The sequence below is a fragment of the Erpetoichthys calabaricus genome, chromosome 3, assembly GCF_900747795.2.
Source record: "Erpetoichthys calabaricus chromosome 3, fErpCal1.3, whole genome shotgun sequence".
Classification (NCBI taxonomy): domain Eukaryota; kingdom Metazoa; phylum Chordata; class Cladistia; order Polypteriformes; family Polypteridae; genus Erpetoichthys; species Erpetoichthys calabaricus.
This window is the reverse complement of record NC_041396.2, coordinates 44,101,327-44,122,703: the sequence shown is the minus strand read 5'-3', so window position 1 is coordinate 44,122,703 and position 21,377 is coordinate 44,101,327. Positions and strand designations below refer to the sequence as shown.

The 21,377-nt window shown below is 38.8% G+C and overlaps 1 protein-coding gene across 2 annotated transcripts in view; it reads left to right on the top strand.

The window, feature by feature from the left end:
- Positions 1 to 21,319, top strand: part of LOC114647973 (polymeric immunoglobulin receptor-like) — a 67,899-nt gene extending 46,580 nt beyond the window's left edge. For both annotated transcript variants that reach the window (XM_028796711.2, XM_051924558.1), the window contains one exon: positions 17,215 to 21,319. In XM_028796711.2, the coding sequence (XP_028652544.2) occupies positions 17,215 to 17,562 (348 nt within the window). In that variant the 3' untranslated portion in view covers positions 17,563 to 21,319. The remainder of the gene's footprint in view (positions 1 to 17,214) is intronic.
- Positions 21,320 to 21,377: the final 58 nt, after the last annotated feature.

Sequence of the window (21,377 nt, the reverse complement as noted above, 5' to 3'; positions counted from 1 at the left end):
GAAGAAAAGGCTTACTGTTTGATTTATCACTGCAAGAGATGGTAGCTGAACACCCAGTCAATTCTTTGACTGCAGAAATATAATGGGCCACGTTCAGAATCCCTTAGGTTACTTTTTTCAAGCAAAATTTGGCTTTATTTTTTTAGTAATTCTACAGATGGTACATGTTGAAGAAAAGGAAAACTGCTATAACATCTAAATGCTATTTATTACTTGTCTAAATCTATTTCTTTATAAAACAGCTTTAACTGGGTAAGTAGAAGGGACGTTCAAAAAGTTTCCTCACTTTTATGTTTTCGTTGGAAACGGTGAAGGCGAGATGAGTAGTAATTGGTAGTGTCTGAGAGTGTCATGTGACTGGGAAAATTGCATTGCAGAAGAAGGTGACTATGTAGAAAAGTGATATAATTTGTTTTTGAAATTCTTAATAAACAGAGTTTATTCCCTTGTATGTGCATCCCTTGTATGTGCAGTATTTCCATATCAGTCACAGCACTACAGACGTCAGTAATGGTCTCTAGAGGGTGCTATTGAGACAAACTCAAATGATGAGTTGAATGTGACTGAAAATAAGTTAAAAGAAAAATGTATTCTTTCACTCAAAACATCTCCTGGTTTTGTAAGTATGTTCAGTATCTCAGGATCAATCAGATATTACGTATGTTCTACGTGCTAGCTCACTTGGTGGGCACTATTCGGGTTGCATCTTGCATCACACCTCAACAAATGAATTGATATAGAGTGAGCTCTGTATGAGCAAATGCATTATTGATTTCATTTGAATTTATTTACATTACATTTTGTCAATTCTTAGCACAGCAATATGATTTCGTCTGACACAATATGATACAACACCATAAAATGTAACAAGACACAGTAATGACAACATGACACCAGTATGTTTTGATAATACAAAATGACAAGATATACATAATACAACATTACTTAATATGTGATCAGATATGCATAAGTGAACAAATAGCTAAACAGTTGTGAAAGTTCATATTAGACAAATAATTTTGAATCATTCATTAAGAACATCACAGTTTTGTCGAGGACTGGCCATCTAGCCAAACATAGCTTGTCAATCCCTATTCACTTGTATAAGTCAAAATATCATATATATCATATCATATACTGTATGTCCCTTCATAATTTTAAATACTTCTATTATGTCTCTTCTTAATCTCAACTTCAATTTGTTCAGACTTTCCTCATAACTCATACCCTGCAATCTCAGAATCAGTCTAGTTGCTCTTGCCCAGACATTTCTCCAGTGCTATTGTATCTTTTTAATAATTTGGAGATCAGAATTGCACACATCGCCGAATGAAGAGGCCTCACTAATGTGTTATTGCTTAAGTATGATCTGTCTTGTTTACATGTAACACATTGTGCCATGGAATGTAAGATTCTCCTAGCCCACAACCTTTATGACTCATTACCTTTTTACATTTATTGCTGACCCACAGGCAGAAACTGAAGAATGGATGAGTTCCTGTTCTTCTTCAATTTCTTCAATTTGCTCTCTTGGTGGAACAAGCACAGTTAGCAGAGTAGGGATGAAATGTGGAAAAATATCACTCAATGGCAGTTGGCAGTAGCTGAAACGCCCACTTGTAGCCTAGCAACAGCTTTTGAGTCGTGATCTATTCATTGATAAACATGGTCTTAGCGTTCTTCCTCACTGGATGGTGAAACCGACAAGTCCAGCACAACTCTTAAGTCCTTCTCATAAACTGACTTGTTAAGTTTTGGACTTCCCTACTATGTTTTAAAATCCAACTTTTTAATTTCCTATATGTAGTAACATACATTTATTTATATTAATTTTCATCTGCCACCTTCCTACCCGAGTGTTAATTCTGTGCAGATATATACAGTGTGCAATGATTCAAACTAGTTTACTTTCATCTATAAACATAACTGCATTTTTACATTTTTATGAAAATCATTTATATAAATTCAAAAGAACAGTGGTCCTAACACCAGTCCCTGAGAGACACCACTCTTAACATTGCCTATTATGGAGAAGGCCTCTTCATATACCTCTTTGTTTTCTCCATTCGAGCCAGTTTTGCTCCCATTTACATAGTGTTCCTTGAACTGTAATTTCTTTTAGTTTGATTGTTAGCTTCTTATGTGGTTACTCAAAAAAACATTTTTTAAATCAAGATTAATAAAATTGTTATGTGACTGTCTGATCAAATACTTTTTGTTGTTTGTTCATTGAATTCTAGCTTATCAGTGAAACACAATCTACAATATCTACAACCCTGTTGGCTTTTCCCTAATACACCTTGACTTGACATGTGTTGATCAATCTCTTCTTTAATGATTTCTTCTTTTACGTTACTCATGATACAAGTTAAGCTTACTGACCGATAGATACTGGGCCTGATCACCTTTTCTGTATAATGCAATAATTTGGTAGCTTCCAGTCTTTAATAATTTCTCCAGTATGCATCAATTCTTGAAAAATACACATTAAGAGCTTAAATAAGTATTCACTAACTCCATGAGCACTCTGGGAAAAATGTTATCTTGTACCAACTATCTGATTTCATCTTTCTTATTCTTAACAGTACTTCTTTCTCTTTGCATTATCCTTATTGTTGAGTCCCTCTAAGAGTCTCTTTAGCTATTATGATGAAGTCAAATCCTTACAAGGGAAATTAACCAAAATGTATTCATTTCTAACATTTGCCATGTAGTGTTTGTACAGTAGATCTAATTTCACCCTTACTGTTTCTAATACGTTTCATCTCCCCTTTGACCACTCTTTTATAATTAAAATGATAAAATAATAAAATTTAAAGAGCTGCTTCAGGTTTGACTTTTGCCTTTTCCACAATATTCTCCACTAATTTCCTTTTAGCCTTAATAATATTTTTTAGGGTCATTTGCATATAATGTAATAAGTACCTACTGTGATCATCATGTCTGTCTGTAAGGTTTTCTACGAGAGTCAGCTTGACTTGTAGTTGACAATGTTTTTGAATTTTTGAACACTTACTCTTAAAGGAAATTTGTCAAGAAAATTCAATTTTTGTTGAAATATCTGAAGAATAGCATGATGTAGAAATTTTTTCAAGTTTCAAAATCTTCTATTGAAAAGGATTGGCAAATTTTCAAACTTGTTTATATTAAACAGATAAATATTCTGTATGACTTCAATTACTAAATAGTTTACTCCTTCAGAGATACCGTGAGAGAAAGTATATTGTATTTTTTTTTATATTTCCCTCTTTAACGCATCGGACAGCCACTTCTGATAGCATAATGGATCCTCAACACTAGGTAGTGAAATGCTGGGGTATCTGCAAGCTGCACCTCTGGTACAACGGCTCACTTCTCCTGCTGCCTCATGTAAGTTAACCGTAAAAGGAAAATAAAAATGTCACCATTTGTAGCTGCGTTTTTCGAGGATTTCCAAGTAAATCAAAACAGTTCTAAATACAGCTACCAGAAAGGCTTCAGCAATCAGTACAACTTGTGTTCAGAAAACCCAGATGTGTTCGTTTTAAAGGTTTTGATGAAATTCAAGTGCCTAGGTTACATTTCTTAAAAGTTTCTTTATGTTATCACATGCACTAGGATCATTCTTGTGTAACATTAACATAACATAAAGGTAACAGTCAGAAACCTGTATACCCTTATGGCTTTCTGTACCACAGATCATGTTTCTTTCTATCTATTTAACTATAATCTCGGGACATTGTATTATCTAAACACTGAAATAGGTCATTCCATTAACTTGTTAGCCTATACGAGTCTCTGAAATGTTTTATAAAACTTTTAAAATTTTTTTACAGTAATCCCTTGCTATATCGCGCTTCGCCTTTCGCGGCTTCACTCTATCGCGGATTTTATATGTAAGCATATTTAAATATATATCGCGGATTTTTTGCTGGTTTGCGGATTTCTGCGGACAATGGGTCTTTTAATTTCTGGTACATGCTTCCTCAGTTGGTTTGCCCAGTTGATTTCATACAAGGGACGCTATTGGCAGATGGCTGAGAAGCTACCCAACTTACTTTTCTCTCTCTCTCTCTCTTGCGCTGACTTTCTCTGATCCTGATGTAGGGGGTGTGAGCAGGGGGGCTGTTCGCACACCTAGACGATACAGACGCTCGTCTAAAAATGCTGAAAGATTATCTTCACGTTGCTACCTTCTGTGCAGCTGCTTCATGAAGCGACATGCTGCACGGTGCTTCACATACTTAAAAGCTCGAAGGGCACGTATTGATTTTTGACTGTTTGTTTTTCTCTGTCTCTCTCTCTCTCTCTCTCCCTGCTCCTGACGGAGGGGGTGTGAGCTGCCGCCTTCAACAGCTTTGTGCCGCGGTGCTTCGCATACTTAAAAGCCAAACAGCCCTATTGATTTGTTTGCTTTCCTCTCTGTTTCTGACAGTCTGTGCTCCTGACGCACACTCCTTTGAAGAGGAAGATATGTTTGCATTCTTTTAATTGTGAGACAGAACTGTCATCTCTGTCTTGTCATGGAGCACAGTTTAAACTTTTGAAAAAGAGACAAATGTTTGTTTGCAGTGTTTGAATAACGTTCCTGTCTCTCTACAACCTCCTGTGTTTCTGCGCAAATCTGTGACCCAAGCATGACAATATAAAAATAACCATATAAACATATGGTTTCTACTTCACGGATTTTCTTATTTCGCGGGTGGCTCTGGAACGCAACCCCCACGATGGAGGAGGGATTACTGTATTTAATAAAGATTATATGAACGAGCCTAACTTCTAGGAGATTTAGGGCTAACAAGCTGTAATGGCAAACAGAGAAAGCAAAAATGTTGATTCGAAAACATTGCCATCCTGGCTTCAAATAGGATGTATTAGAAGTGCAGTGAATACGTCGAGCAGCACAACAGAAACTGAAGTTGATGACAGTGAATATGGCACAAGTGTTAGTGGCGACATTAGCAGTGTCAGTGAAGCTTTAATTGCACCAGCTAGCAAACAATGCAAAACAATAAGGAGATATGACTCGAGTTACATCAGGTTTGGATTCTTTTGGAATGGGACAGAAGATGACCCCAGGCCGTAGCGTGTTGTGTGTGGTGATGTTCTTAGTAATGATTGTATGAAACCTTCACATCTCAATTGGCATCTTACAGCTAAGCACAGAATGCTGAAAGACAAACCAGTTGATTTTTTCTAAAAAAATGTGCGGATCTAAAGCAGTCCAAGTCAACAATTCGGTTTTGTTCTACACCCATATCCAAAGCACAAGAAGCTTTGTATTGTGCCAGTCTCATCATAGCAGAAGCTGCTAAGCCACACACCATTGACTAACAACTCTCTTTACCATTAACCAAAGAGGTAACACACTTCATGTGTGGGGAGAAGGCTGCCAAACAGCTGAACATGGTGCCGCTTTTCAGTGACGTGGGGTCACAGAGAATACAAGCCATGGCAGATGATGTTAAAAACACACTGACTGAGCTCATTAAAAGCAGTTGCTATTTTTCCACTCAGCTTGACAAGACTACAGATGTTGTAGATATGGCCAGTTTGCTTGTTTATATTAGATGTGAATACCAATGAGCAACTCAAGAGGACTTTCTGTTCTGTCAGTCACTTCAGACCATAACTACAGGTGAACACATCTTTTAGCTCCTGAACGCATTTGTACAAGAGAATGGACTCAATTGGAAAAAATATGTCTGAGTCTGCAAGGACAGGTCACCATAGCGGAGTAGTTGCCCAAATTCACACGTTAGCTCCGGAAATACGGTGGACTGACTGCAGCATCCATTGCAAGGCCCTCGCAGTGAAGAAAATGCCCAAAGAACTTAGGTCTGTACTAGACTCATCTGTAAAAATTGTGAACTTCATAAAGGCCAGACTGATGCATTCCCACCTATTTCTTGTACTCTTGCAATGAACATGTTCAGCTTCTACTCCATATAGAAGTAAGGTGGCCTTCAAGAGGAAAGGTGCTTTTGAGTCTTTTTGAATTGCACAAAGAGGTCCAAATGTTCTTGCAGGACAAAAGCTTCCCCTTATGAGTTGTTTTTGACACTTTGTGGCTGAATTTGGGACTACAGGGACTCTCCATCAGTTTTTTTGATGTGCAGGACAAAATCAATGCAATGCTGAAAAAGATGCAGTTATTTAAAACCAAGGTTAAGACAGGTAGTGATTCAGCTTTCCCCAATTTGGAGAGTTTCCTGTGTGACAATGACCTGAACCTCGCTGATGGAGTAAGGGGCAACATTGTTGCGCGCCTTGTTTCTCTGAGACAACAGTTAAGTGAATACATGTATTTTCCAGCAATCACAGAAACTGGATGAGAAACCCATTTGGCACTGAAGCATCTGCCATGCCTGGGAACTTCACAGTAAGTGAACATGGGAGTTTAATAGAACTATCTTGTGACCAGACATTGAAATCTGTTTTAAGAAATCAGATATTGTTGGATATTTGTATACAGTGGTACAGCGATGCACTTTCAGACAAGGTTGTTCGCTTTCTCCTTCCATTTGTGACCACATATCTGTGCGAGGAAGGCTTCTCTTCACTCGCCTTCATAAAGTCTAAATACAGATGCAGGTCGGGTGCTACACCAAATCTGAGGCTGAAGCTGACCTCAAATGATCCAAACATCACAGGACTTTGTTTACGGAGCCAAGCGCACCATTCTCATTAGGCAAGTAGGTACGCTAAGTTGTCAATAACCACCAAATTGTAACATTTCTATTTTGATTGTTGGCATAAAGCTGTTATTGTTCATTTCCTTACTTGCTGTGTGTATGAATGCAGTGTAGTTGATATCCTCAACGTAGTACAGTTAATTCTCCTTTCTTGCTTGCACGTGTGTTGGCAGTATTCTTATTGCAGTACAATTGCTAACCCCCTTTGCTGTGTTTTAATGCAGTAAAGTCATTAATAATCTCACAGAGTGTTTCAGTGCAGTGCAGTTATTATTGTCACTTTAACGGGTGTTTCACTCAAGTACAGTTATGACTGTGGATGACAGTCAATAATAAATACTATTCATATTAGGAAAAAAATTGCCTCCTGTGTAAACTATATATGTAGTTAAATAGGCCTATGCTACTCTATTTACGTGTAAATGCCAGTCATAATGGTGGTACTTGAAGAGCTAAATATTTTCTAAGGAAGTACTCATTGTGTAAAGTTTGAGAACCAATGATGTAAAACTGAATCTTACATTATCTATTTGAAATATACATTCTGTTCAAATTAAGTGTAAATTAAAAAAAATAACTTACAAGGTTTGGCTCTTACACTTATCTAGAAATGAATGTAAGAGGAAATGAAATATGTACACATTGCTCAGATAGCATAGAGTGAACTTGTATGTACTCAGCATTTACAGTACTTTACACCAGGAAACAACCTCACCCAATGTGCATCACCCGCTCATTACACTGATTCAATATTTCCCTGCCACTATAATTTATCGGCAAAGCTTCAGACCTGCTCTCCATCATGGTCCACAGCAGCCAACAATTTTACCTTGAGACTTCAACTGATTTTAACTATTCTTATGTTTACGAAATTTGATATAGGGTTATACTCAACTGATAACTAACAACAGGACATCAGTCAATGCCATTTTTACATCACCTGAATTAATATTTGTTATCTTTGAAAGTTATTGAGCCACTCCAAACCTACTTGGGCTACATTTTTAATTATGTGATGTTTTAAATTACTGTTAAAAAGCATATGCATTTAATGTAGTCTACTAATGCATGTAATTGCATTCAATTATTAAATATGACTTACTGTTACAAAAATATTTAATAAACAAAACATGATAACTGACGAGTGTGCGTAATGTCACATCATGACCATGACAGCATAATTGTTATACACATTCTAATTGTACAAATTTGTGGATAAATTAAAAGAAACAAAAAACCCTCACATTATTTTTGTTACAATATCAATGATTTTTTTTTGTTCTTTGACTTTGATTTAAGTCTTGCTCTTTGTCTTAGACAATGTGAAATATTCAGGTTACTGACTGTTTCGCTATGCTTGTCATTCTTCAGTTTTGTTTCACTTACTAGCCTTTGTTCATTTTATTTCTTCCCTTCTGGTTATTACAATCACCATTTTCTGATTCCATAAACCAGTGTTGTCCTGTGCAGTCAGTACAATACTGTATAATAATAATAATAATTCTTCACATTTATATGCCATTTCTTCACTAATCAAAGCACTTCTCTTAGTGAGTGGGGAGCCACTTCAACTGCCACTAATGTGTAGCATTCCCCAGGATGATGAGACAGCAGCCATTTTTGTGCCAATACGCTCCTCACACATTAGCTGTTAGGTGGTAAAGTGGTGAGAGATAGTTAGCCAATTAGAGACAGGGAATGATTGGGGGGGGGGGGGGGGGGGAATCAGAATGACCAGGCCATGGAGGGCAATTTATCCTGGACATTGGTATACACTCTGCCTTTATGAAGGATGCCCAGGGATCTTTTATGACCAGGGAGAGTCAGGAACTCAGTTTTACATCTCATCCAGAGGACTGAGACATTTTTACAGCACAGTGTCCCAAACACTGCAGTGGGATCCACATTTAGACAACAGGTTAAGCACCTCCTGCTGGCCTCATCAACACCTTTTTCAGAAGCAACCCAAAATTTTCCTAAATGGTCTCCTATCCAAGTACTGGCCAGGCCCGAACATGCTTAGCTTCAGGTGGATGACCTGTTCTGAAGTGCATGTGGTTATGACAAGTAGTTATTTGACATTGTCTTTTTTCTATACAAATTGATTAATGGGCACTTGGAACAATGTGTATATTAAATACTAAATTGTGAGTTTGTTTAAACAGTCAAATGTATAGTAACCTACAATCAAGTCCATCCTTGGCCCTCATCTCTTCTTATCCAGGCCCCTGTACTTACAGCCCCACCACTGACTGTGCACACGGTCTAACCTAAAAATGTTTTCATCTATAAAGATGTTCTGATCATCATTGCACTGTGAGAGCCACTGAAATTTAGATTTGTTTACCTATGCATTATCAGACCTGCTAAATCCAATTTTATGATTATAGAGTCCAAAGCCTGTTGTGGCAAAATGAAGCAATCAGACCCTAAATGGGCTCCAGTCTATTGGTACAGCACATTCTTCCAAACAGTTACAGTCACTCATATTGTATTCTAAGGTTCAAGGTTTTTATTTAGTTGTGTTTACACAAGAAAACATGAAATTTACATTCTCAGTTGTGTGCAGTAACAGACAGAACAAATAGAGCCAAGACATGATAAAACTTACCCAGAAATCCTAAAATATTTTCATAATTTGAAACAAAATTCTTTACTAACTGCTTCCAGCAGTATGATAGTGCATTTGTACCTAATTGGTTACAAAAAACATATGAAAAACTCTACACTTCTGGAATTTTATATTATCTATATATATAATTCACTAAGACCATGGCAAGCAAGATGCACGCAAGACAGAGCCACGCCCGCCAACTCACAGAGCCCTGCCCACCAACAATTCACTAAGCAGCCGACCATGGCATGCAAGACAGAGACCAGGCCATGGCAAGCAAGATGCACGCAAGTTCATGGCAAGCAAGATGCACACAAGACAGAGCCCCACCCGCCAACTCTAACCCTCCTCCCGAGTCCACCCTCGCTCTCAAGGCACACAGCACCTCACCAAACACCGCCTCAGTCGCTTTCGTCTCTGCTGCAGTCCACATGCACCTCTGAGCCACGTTGACTTTTCATTGTTCTTTTCGGTTCCGGCTGCTTTTCTATATATAATCCACCAAGTCGCCCGACCATGGGATACGCACGCACGCAAGACAGAGCCCCGCCCGCCAACTCTAACCCTCCTCCCGCATCATTGGGTACGCACGACAGAGCCCCGCCCGCCAACTCTAACCCTCCTCCAGCGTCATGGGATACACACAACAGAGCCTCATGTGCCAGCACGCAACACCTCACCAAACACCGCCTCAGTCGCTTTCGTCTCTGCTACAGTCCACATGCACCTCTGAGCCACATTGATTTTTCACTGTTCTTTTCGGTTCCGGCTGCTTTTCTATATATAATCCACCAAGTCGCACGCACACAAGACAGAGCCCTGCCCTCCAACTCTAACCTTCCTCCCACATCATGGGGTAATCACGACAGAGCCCCGCCCTCCAACTCTAGCACTTACTGTCGCTGGTTGCATTAACAAGCAACCTTTGTGGCGTCACATGCATGTACTTACGCTGACGACAAATATGACAGCTCTTCCTCACGAACAAGATTTCGCAAGACGGGAAAAACGGAACACCTGCAACATTACCTTCACATTGTTTTCCTTTTATTTCTGATCCCGTTCAACAACTATGTGGCGACATCGACTTCTCAACTGTGACTCCGGAATAACTCAGTACACAAGCTATATTAAGCGACACCAAAGAAGACTCGCTACGCCTTAATGAACAGGTACTGAAACTTATCCCTACCGATGAAGTAACTTTTCACCAGCGTTGACTCCATCATCACAGACGATCCCGCACATCAACTTTCATTCCCCGAAGAATTTCTTAGCAGTCTCATTCCCACTGGCATGCCTCCGCATAAACTCAAACTTAAAATTGGTTCAGTCCTCATGCTTCTCAGAAACCTCATGCCAGCAAGAAGTCTCTGTGATGGAACTAGACTGACTGTTACCAGCATTCACTGCAATGTACTGTACTAGAGTGTAAAACAATCGCAGCTACTACCTCACAAACTGTCCTTATTCCCCAGATATCCCTGACCCCATCAGATTCAAATTTGCCTTTTACTTTTACACGCAGACAATTTCCTGTTAAGATTGGCCTTTGCAATGACAATTAATAAGGCACAGGGACAAAGTTTCAAAAAGATATGCCTGTATCTGCCAAAACCAGTTTTCAGTCACAGACAATTGTATGTTGCTCTCTCCAGAGTTCCATCTTTTCATTCACTCACAGTCGTATCCTCAAACCCACTCCATTTGGACAACTGTGTCTTTCAGGAAGTGTTCACCCATCAATTAATAATTATGCGGCGTATGCTATGCTGCGGGTTGGCTAGTCTCTGATATTTCTTATTAAAAAGATGCATGGCACTAGTAAGAGAAAGGGATTTCTGGAGCAATTTGTGTGGGTTTTTAAGTTGACCATACCCCCTGATCTCCTAAGTTCTGCATGCAATGGGTGTCTGCCTTCAGATTTGATGATTTCCAGTTTTGTCAACATTGCCCTTTGACAAACACTTGCAAAACTATGTATGTCACTCTCCATCACTTTAGCTACATGTTTGGAGCTTTTTTAAGGTTTGCATTATCAGACTCTAACCAGGAAATGAAGCTGAGGTGATGACAAACTGGATCACACTGCAATAAAATGACAACAATATGTCCTTGTCTACTTTAAGGTGTCTGGGTTTATAGAGGAGAAATAAGCATTGATTGTGTTTAGAGTATACAGTTTTTGTGTTAATATTCCAATTACTGTATATATCGCAGTATTTAATTTCAGTCTCTGTTTCTACCTACTCCCTTAGAACAATGAGGGGTGAACATGAAGAGTCACGTTAAAATCATTTTTCAATCTTTTTGACATTCAGAGTAAGATAGTTCCTATTGCACCAAATTTATAAACAGTCCACTTGGTGGACTTGATGAAGTAATGGCTTTCCTCTACACAGATATCAGCATGGAGTCATCAGCGTACTTGAAAATGAAACAATGGTTATTGTTCTGTCTCAGGTCACTTACTGTATGTACAGTGCAAGTAGTAATGAAGATAAACCATGGCCTTGCTGACCCCTGTATTTGAGAGAATGACTTTTAATGTCACAAATCACTGCATCCTGTATTCCTTTGGGATTATGGGTTGATTATGGGTTGAAAAGCTGCAAAAACAAAGGGAGAACATGAAAAAAGTCTCATACATTTTCACCAAACAGGGATTCCAATTGAGTCACCCAGAGCTGAGAGACAGCAGTACACCCTCAGTCTTGCACAATCATGCCTTTTTTTTTTTTACTTTTTAAATGGTGGTTATACTTTGTCTCACTTTGTCAAAGACTGGAGTAGATGTAATTTGAATTTAGTTCAGGTGATAGAGATCATTTAGAATTGGCATTTAAAGTAACATGCCCATCTTTGACATGTGGGACAAAAGTAGCAATACTTAGAGAAACCAGAGTCGCAAGGAGATAGTGCAAACACCTCACAAGCAGAAATTGGTCAAGGATTTGAACCCAGGACTCCGCTAACTAGTGAGCCACCACACAGCAAAAACACTCCATTTCTTTTTTGCATCAAAAAGTTGAATGATAGAAACTTTTTCAAACAGTATCATTTATTAACTATACAATAGTGTTTATTTTCTGACTAATAAGCTCATTAAGTTAGGAAAGTATATTCATTCAAGTTTAACTTCAACTTTATTGTTGTATGTACTCAGTACAATGAAAATCTTATTCTGCAAGTCCTCCAGCAGTAAACAGGAATACAAGGCAACAGACATGAATACACAACAGTAAACTAAAACACCCAGGTGCAAAAGAAATGCAAAAACAAACAGAAGCAAGAGTGTATGTGCAAATGAATAAATGATTCAGTGTAAGCTCTGCAGGTATATGGTCTCAAGATGGCCTTCCATCCTCCATACACGAGCTAGCCTGCAGTGTTGAGGGAAGGGCTAGTGGATGGGTTCTATTTACAAGCCTGATGGCATAAGATAGAAAACTGTCTTTCAGCCCTGTTGTTCTGGCTGCTACCCTCTTATAGCGTCTCCCTGATGGTAGCAGTAAGAACAGTCCATGACGTGGGTGGGTTGTGTCCTTAATAATGCTATCAGGAGAACTCTGGTGTTATAGATGTCCTCTAGTTCATGGAGTTTTGCTCCAATGATATTTTGTAATGATTCTGCCACCCGCTGTAGAGCCTTGCTGCAACCAGTCTGTGATGGAGTAGGTGAGGATGCTCTCAATTGTGCATTTGTAGAAGTTGCTGAGCATAGTGCTTGGCATGTCAAACTTCCTCAGCTTTCCCCATCAGGTCAGTGATGTGGTAGGTCCAAGTGATATCCTCAGAGATATTAATACCAAGAAATGTAAATGTGGCCACTCTCTCTCCACCTCAGTCTCTCCAATATACAGTGGTGGGTGCTGACCTCTCTTCCTCTGTGAGTCAGTAATCATCTACTTCATTTTGCTGGTGTTAAGAAAGAGATTACTGTCCTGACACCACTTCACAAGGCCAGCCACCTCCATCCTGTACGCTGAATTCATAGGAAATGGCATACATGTTATCAGAACCACATCTAGTATATTTTTCCATTACATATTAGAAAAAAGCAAACAACATCGGTGGGCTTTGCTTAAGTGGTTAATCTGCAGGAAGTCAAAGAAAAAAAAACATTTTTATACATTCCTTTTAATTTTGCTAGATTAGCTCTGAAAAATTAGAAATCCCTGTGTTCAAAAACACAGCTGATGCAATAGGGTCCAACTCATAAAACAGAACTACTAAGATAACTAATAGACAAACAATTATGTGCAGCAGCCCAATGGTGCATTGTATGAGTTACAGCGCATTTCAAAATTAAACTGTTCATTTCCTCTTTTTAACATATAAGGCCTTAAATAGCCAAGATGCTGATCTGCTTATGATTCCAAGGCTTAATGAAATAACAGTGGGAGGTAGAGCTTTTAGTTATGGGGCTCCAAAGTTGTAGAATGATCTGCCTGCTACTATAAGAGGAGCCCCTTCAGTCACAGCTCTTAAATCCCAGCCAAAGACTCACTGCATTAGCTTTGTATACCCTGACTAGAGCTGCCGATTAACTGTGCATACTGCATCTTTGTTGTTAGTCATTAGTACTAAAATATAAGTAATGCAATATTTATTAACTGTTTCTAACACTCGCTTATTCTGTTTCTCTTCTTGGTATTCTCATGTGGCACTCTGTGCCACTGTTCTACTGCCAAGTTGTTTGCCTGACTATGGAAAAGTCATCTCAGATAAAGGAGCACTGGAATCAATGGGTAGAATAGAATCTGACTGGCCGGTCCAGCACTGACTCAGTTGTAGAATGGCTAGTAGGGGGGAGGCAGCTAGTTGGCTGAGATGTCCATGTCTGTGACTTTGTCTGGCTTGTCTGACTCGTTTCTACACTCTGGCTATGGTTCTACAATTCGTTGATGGACCAACATTTGTGTTTTTCATTTATGTTAATTAGCTAGTACTTTGTTTTTGAAGTATTTTAACAAATATACATTTTCATATGTGACAGTTTTGTATTTACTGAGTGGTTTAACCTTCTTGCATTTTGCCTTGAGAGTTGTGTTGTATTTCTAAGGTGGCAATTATATATTGGCCTTCTAGGTCCATGAAAAGGATTACTTGTGTTCTGTTTTCTGTGTTGTATTTACCCCAATTTTTGACACCAATTGCACACCCAACCTACCTGGAAGGGGGTCTCACTCTAAATTCCCTTTTCCAAGATTTCTTTGAATTGTTTCTCAACAAGGGTTTTTTCTTGTCTTCTTAGAGAGTCAAGGCTGGAGAGCTGTCAAAAACAGGGCCTGTTAAAGCCCATTGCAGCATTCCTTATGTGATTTTGGGCAATACAAGATATAAATTGTTGTTGTTATTCAATGGCAGATGCATCTATAGTGGTCCTATTCAAAGGAGTGACATGTCATAGGAGTGACATAACAAAGGAGTGAAACCTCAGATATAAATTTCAAAGGAGTGACAACCATCCAACCAATCATCCAAGTGGTAGGTGAGGCGACAACGATTTTTTTGGCGAGCGTACTTTCAGTTGTGTTCCTGCTTTCTGTTGAAGCAAGATAACATATTGTTTAATAAAATTGTAATCATAATTTGTCACTCGATCGTTATGATACTCCATTAAAATGTCACTCCTTTAATACAGTATTTATGTCACTCCTTTGTTATGTCACTCCTATGAATTGTCACTCCTTCAATACAGACCCATCTATAGTGTTGCATTACAAGAGGACATTGCCCAGAGAGTTCAGTTAACTGATTTAACATGGATGAGTAAGCATCCAATGGAGTTCTTTTGGTTTTTTTTATTATGTTTTTTTCATGAACAGATGTTAAATGCTGTGAGAAGTGCTATATAATATACCAACTAGAATTGTTTTATTCATTATCATTTTATGAACAGTTGGTAATAATGATTATTCATTTTATTTTTGAAGCATTCTTATACATGGAGCGTTCAAGCAGTTTCCTATTTGGTGTCTATTGCTGCTGCTTCACAGCTCCAGAGTTTCTGGATGTAACTCCCAGCCCAGTTGCTGTTTACTGTATGTGGTATTTTTATGTTCTCCTCCTGTCTGCATATGTTTTTTTTGAGGGACACCAGTTTTCCTCCCATATTATTCATTTGATAAGTTAACCGGTGACTCTAAATTGCCCAGGGTGCCTGAAGTTTGGGTGGGAATGGTAGTATGGCTCACAATGGAGTGGCTCCACACTTAGACTTGGTTCCTTTCTTATTAACCTTTCTGAATCCTCTGCCCATTCATGACTCTGAACTCAGTAAAGTGAAATTCAGGATGAATTCATTTATTTTGATGATTAAAATTTTAATGATTATATTTTTCTTAGAGCAAGCATATAAAAGTAAAACAAACTCCAACCCTCCAACCCACCACTACAGTCCTGTTGAATACACAGAGGTACAAGTTAAAAAGGTGTGGAGTAACATTCATGTGTGTTCAGCAACTAAGTTAATTAATATCAAAGCTGGAGCATTTCACATATTAAATGTACTTCATCCAAGACTCAGTTATCACATTTTTATTCATTAAATAATTGTGTAACTGTGTTTCACAATTAAGTAATTGTTTAAGTCATGTTCACAAATAATAGTGATAACAGAATGTAATTGCATATGTTTGTAGTCTGTATTAAATAAGTGTTTTATTAACAGCACTTTAGAATGGAGTTAAAATGGAGTACAAGTAGGCTTGTGGTGCTCAATGGCTTTTACACACAGCAGTTTCCAACTCCAGTGATGTGAAAATGGCTTCGACTCATGTCCATTAGTGATGGAAGATATGAATGATAGGCAAGAGTTTGTTAGTCTTGGCAACAGCAGATCTAGCTCCGCGCCAGTCACACAAGGAGTTCCTCAGGTCTCTGTCCTCGGCCCTCTTCTCTTCTGTATTTATATGTTTCCCCTTGGCCATATTATTCGTAGCTATGGACTGGGTTATCATTTTTATGCAGATGACACTCAACTCTACTTCAATGTCAAAAGTGCAACTTCATCAGAGACAATGGAGAAATGGAGGATGATTATAAAATATATGGAGAAAAGTACCAGTATAATTTAAAAGGCAAAGACAGCAGTAAAGATTAGCAGCTGGTCCCACTTACAAGGGTTGAGGTACAACCAATATAAACTGAATATACTGAGGGTTAAGAAAAAGTAAGTGTGGATGAGAGATCATGCTTCCAAAGGCTTGAAGATGGGGTTCTACAAAACACAGTGTCCGGGAGACATGGCCACACAAAATGTTTCAAAGTTTAGAAGAGACCATTTAAAAAATTTGACAAACCTCTGTAAATGGCTGTTTTTGAAATTTCAGAACAACATGCTTTATTCAAGATATCACAATGCAAATTACTCTTTTCAGACATATTTCCTGGAAGAATAAGTGTACCAAATTTCAACTAAATTGACCAGGTGGAGTTGAGAAGATGAGAAGGCCACAGTCCAGGGAATCCAATGCTTTTTTCTATTCCCACCTACACACACACAAATGCGCTCATGAACCTAAATACATTTCCTAAGTAATATGAAGCCTCTATCATTTTTCTTTTCTCAAAGCCTTTGATAGCCTTTGCACTAAAGTGTCAGTTTTAAAAGCTTGCCAATTTATCAGAGATGTATTTTAATAATCTCCAATATCTATTTGTTATGAATGTGTAGCTCAGTAACTGTAGTCTGGAATGACAGATTACCGAGATCACATCAAAATCTAATTACACTTTGTCAGTTTTGGGTTCTTATTCAATTGTTGAAAGCCTGGCTGCTTATAAAGTGACAGAGACTACGCCGTTATTCTCTATAGTTTCTCTTTTGAATGCTAACCTTTTACCTAAATGATTGTGTGGCCTTCGGTTTCTGTGTTAGAGTAAAGGGTAGCTTTCACATCTTCTCTCCTCTCCTTTCAGCCTGTTGTAAGAAACAAGGAACGCTGCAATGATGACTATGTGAATGTCGACAAAGAGCTCTGCAAAGAAGATGATGACTATGTGAATATGGTTTCCCCTGATGGAGGAAGGCCTGAATCAAAAGGGAGCCCAAAGCTCACATGTGACTATGTGAATGTTGAGCCACTTGACAGCTCAGAAAGTGAGGAAGAGGAGGAGGAGGAGAAGAAGGAGGAGGTGGACAAAGAGCCAGAGAGCAGTGATCTAAATCCCAGTAGAAGATTATATAAACTGCAGAAGAGGCAACAAAGTGACAGTAGTGACAGTGAGGGTGACACAGTTCAGTACACCCAGATTGTTTTCCAGTAGTTAATCTTATATACTGTATAGGAACAGCCAATATAGACATTTAGATTTGTTATACATGAAATTAAAAGCCAGCAAATGTTGGGGTTTGCCTGTTATAGCAGTGACACCAGGAGCAGATGAACAACTGGTGCCGTCCTTCAAAAACTGATGGAAGTTTTCTTCATTGTAGTGTTGTGATGAAGAAGCTGGAATTCCCAAAGGGGCCAAAGTTATTTTTTTTTCTGAGTATGGCTACCAAATTAACTTTCTTTGTCTCGTTTTATCTGTGTTGCACAAATAATTGAATATTTTTAAACATTCATTCTGCTCTGAACAGTCCAGCTGTGCATTTTCCAAACCTCCAGTGCAAGCCATCCAGGCATCAAGTAATAGTATTAGATGCAAAGCTAGAACCAGCTCTGAATGGGATACCAGGGCACCACAGGTCGACTTTAATTTGGGCCAGTTTAGAGTTGGCAATTAACAGGTATAAGAAAAGTGGAATACTCTGAACAAATCAAGCAAATATCTAGAGAATGGGTATACTTTGCATTAATCTGAACTGAACTTACACCTTACACCTATGAGACAGCCATGCTATCCCCTGTGCCAACATGCTACCCATTAATGTTTTGCGAATACAGTGCCTTCAGAAAGTGTTCAGATCCCTTTATGCTGCAGCCTTAAGCTAAATTCAATTACATTTATTTTCCCCCCAAGCAACCAACACACAATACTCCAGAATGACAAAGCAAAAATGGAATTTTAGAAATTTTTACATTTTTTTAATTAAAAAAATGACTCAAGGTTAAAGAATATTTGCTATGACACTTGAAATTTCAGGAGCATCCCATTCTATTGATCCTCATTGAGATGCTCTGGACCAGTGGTCCTCAATCGCAGTCCTGGAGGGCCGCAGTGGCTGCAGGTTTTAATTCCAACTCGTTTCCCAATTAGAAGACAGTCCATGCTGATAATGAAACTTAGTATTTAACTATTTAGCTTGTTAATGCTTGCAATTTTAATTGCACTGTAGCGTTTCCTTCTGTGAGAACATTATCCATGTGTTTTGTGGACCAGAATAGATTTAAACTTAATGGCCCTTCCAATTCCCCTCTCATTTATTTTTTATCACAGATCCTGCACGTGAGCTGGAGAGCTGCTGGTTTATTTGGTTATCTGCATCTCATTATTAACTAATGTCTGATTATGAAAACAGGCAACAATTAAAACTTAAATGCAGCTGCTAAAATCTAAAATAGGCAATTAAGGGTTCTGAATGGTAACAGGCAAGAGAACTAAAATTAAGCCCAAAAAACATATTGCTTTAGCAGTAAATAAAAGGGTTCTAATTAAGAAATTGGTTAAAGTGAAAACCTGCAGCCATAGCAGACCTCCAGGACTGTAATTGAGGACCTCTGATCTACAAACTAACTAACATTTGTCTTTGATGAATAAAGGGACTAACAAGGCATAGAGTTAAACACCAACTTCCATTATCAGCAAGGACAGAGTTCTAATTAGGACACTGGCTAGAATGAAAACCCGTAGCCACTGCGGCCCTCCAGCACCATGATTGAGGACCCCTTTTCTGAGAGTCTTCGTGTGATCAATCAAGTTGAATACACATAATTAGGAAAGGGCCATATCTGTCTACGAAAGGTCCCACAGCTGACAATGTGTATCAGAGCAAAACCCAAGCCATGAGGTCAAAGGAACTGCCTGCAGAGCTTAGACACAAGATTGTGTAGAGGCACAGATCTAGGGAAAGCTACAAAAATAATACTGCAGCACCTCCAAAATTCTTAAACAGAGAAAAGTTTTATATAATCACAACTCTTCCTTGATCTGGCTGTCTGGCCAAACTGAGCATTCAGGGGAGAGAAATGACCAAGAATCCAGTGGTCACTCAGGATGAGCTCCAGAGAACTTGTGTGGGCTTTATGGTGACACATGAAAGGCCACTTGGAGTTTGCAAAAAGGTACCTACAGGACTATTATCAGAGTGTGAGAAACATGATTCTCTGGTGTGATGAAACCAAAATGGAACTGTTTGGCATAAACTGTAAGTGTCATGTAAAGAGGAACCAGGCACTGTTCATCACCTGCACAATACCATTCCAATGATCAAGCATGGTGGAGGGCAGCATCACACTCTGGGGTTGTTTTTCCACAGCAAGGACTAGGAGACTGTACAGGGTTGTGGAAAAGCTGAACAGAGCAAAGTATTGAGATATCCTTAATGAGAGTGCCCTGGACCTCATTTTGGGTCAATGGTTCATCATTTAACAGGACAATGACCATAAGCACAGACAACACAAAGCAGCCTAGCCAGAGCGTGGACTTGAACATATCTGGAAAGATCTGAAAATAACTGTCCACTGACAATCTCCAAGTAACCTGACAAAGCTTGAGAGGAAACGTAGAGATAGTAGATGTATGTAGGTTGTGAAATCATACTTAAGAAGGCCATCATTTCTGCCAATTGTGTTTTACTGAAGTACTGAGTAAACGGTCTGAATACGTGCGTCAAAGTGATGTATCGTTTTTTTATTTTTAGTATATTTGCACAAATTAAAAAATCTTGTTTTCACTCTATCATTCTGGGGCATTGAGTGTTGTTTGATGAGGGAATGAATGAACTTAAAAACAGTTTTAGGAAAAGGCTGCAACATAACAAAATTTGAAAAAGGGAATACTTTTTGAAGGTACTGTAGATTAAAACATTTGAAATGTTTTTTCACTGATATAGAGACAGCACCTGCGAGTTCTGACTAAATGAGGAACCCAAACTGGCAGAGGTTTTATGCCCTACCATTGTAAGTAATGCTTTGAAAATAACTCCTCGGTGGCAGGCTGTGGAGGATCTGGCAGGTAGCCAGTAAAACTGTCATAAAATGGCAGGTGGCTGCAGGCAGATACCCCTAGGAACTTAAGGAACTGTCTTAAAGTGAGGCCATTGACTGCCACCTAATGTAAGGCTGGATCTTTAAGGGTAGATTAGAGCTAAATGAATATAAACTACCCTGACCTGCTGGCTGCATACATGTAGCTGATCTGACTCCAGGGGTGAGATCAATGCTGGGGCAGACGTAAAGTGCATGATTATTATCAGAATGTAATATGCATTATTATTTGGATGTCCCAAAGTAATAGCAGTAGTAGAAATACTGTCTTGTATACAGAGTGCAGTTAAATTCTTATTTTCATCTCTGACCAACATGCAGCAGTCCAGTACTACAAACATAAAGATGGCCAGGATGTGACAGAGAGTATTTAATGTGGTAGGAATTTGGGAAGATTGCTCCACCAGGAACACAAGGCTAAGGCAGACTGTAATTGGGGCCAGTGGATCAGCAGAACTTTTCTTTTATTGTTCATATGATACTTTGCTGCTCCATTGTCCTTCTTTGGTATGGTTTAAATAAATGCAGTAATTCTTACAATTTTGGAGTCCTTTGGCTAGTTTTATTGCTGTTGTGAACAGATACTAAATAAGCACTCTTCTATATCTATAGACAGCAAATACTATTTACTACTGTATATATAGATATGAGAATCAGGTCATGGCTCAGGTTAGAAGACCTGTGGTCAATACAGCATGTTACCATCTTGTAGCTTCACTGAGCCAACCACTACACACCACTAACCCCATCTTGGTGCGAGCTCTGTTCAGTGGTCAAAGGAATTCCATTTTGATCCTTTTGAAAATGTCACTTATGTCTGTTAAGGTACAATAGGTCCCATGCCAGCTAACTCCACATGCTAGTTCCATGTATTAAGTTATCTACTGCCCCCGGGGGGTGGTTTGCCATCCACTTCTGAGGGACTTGTCT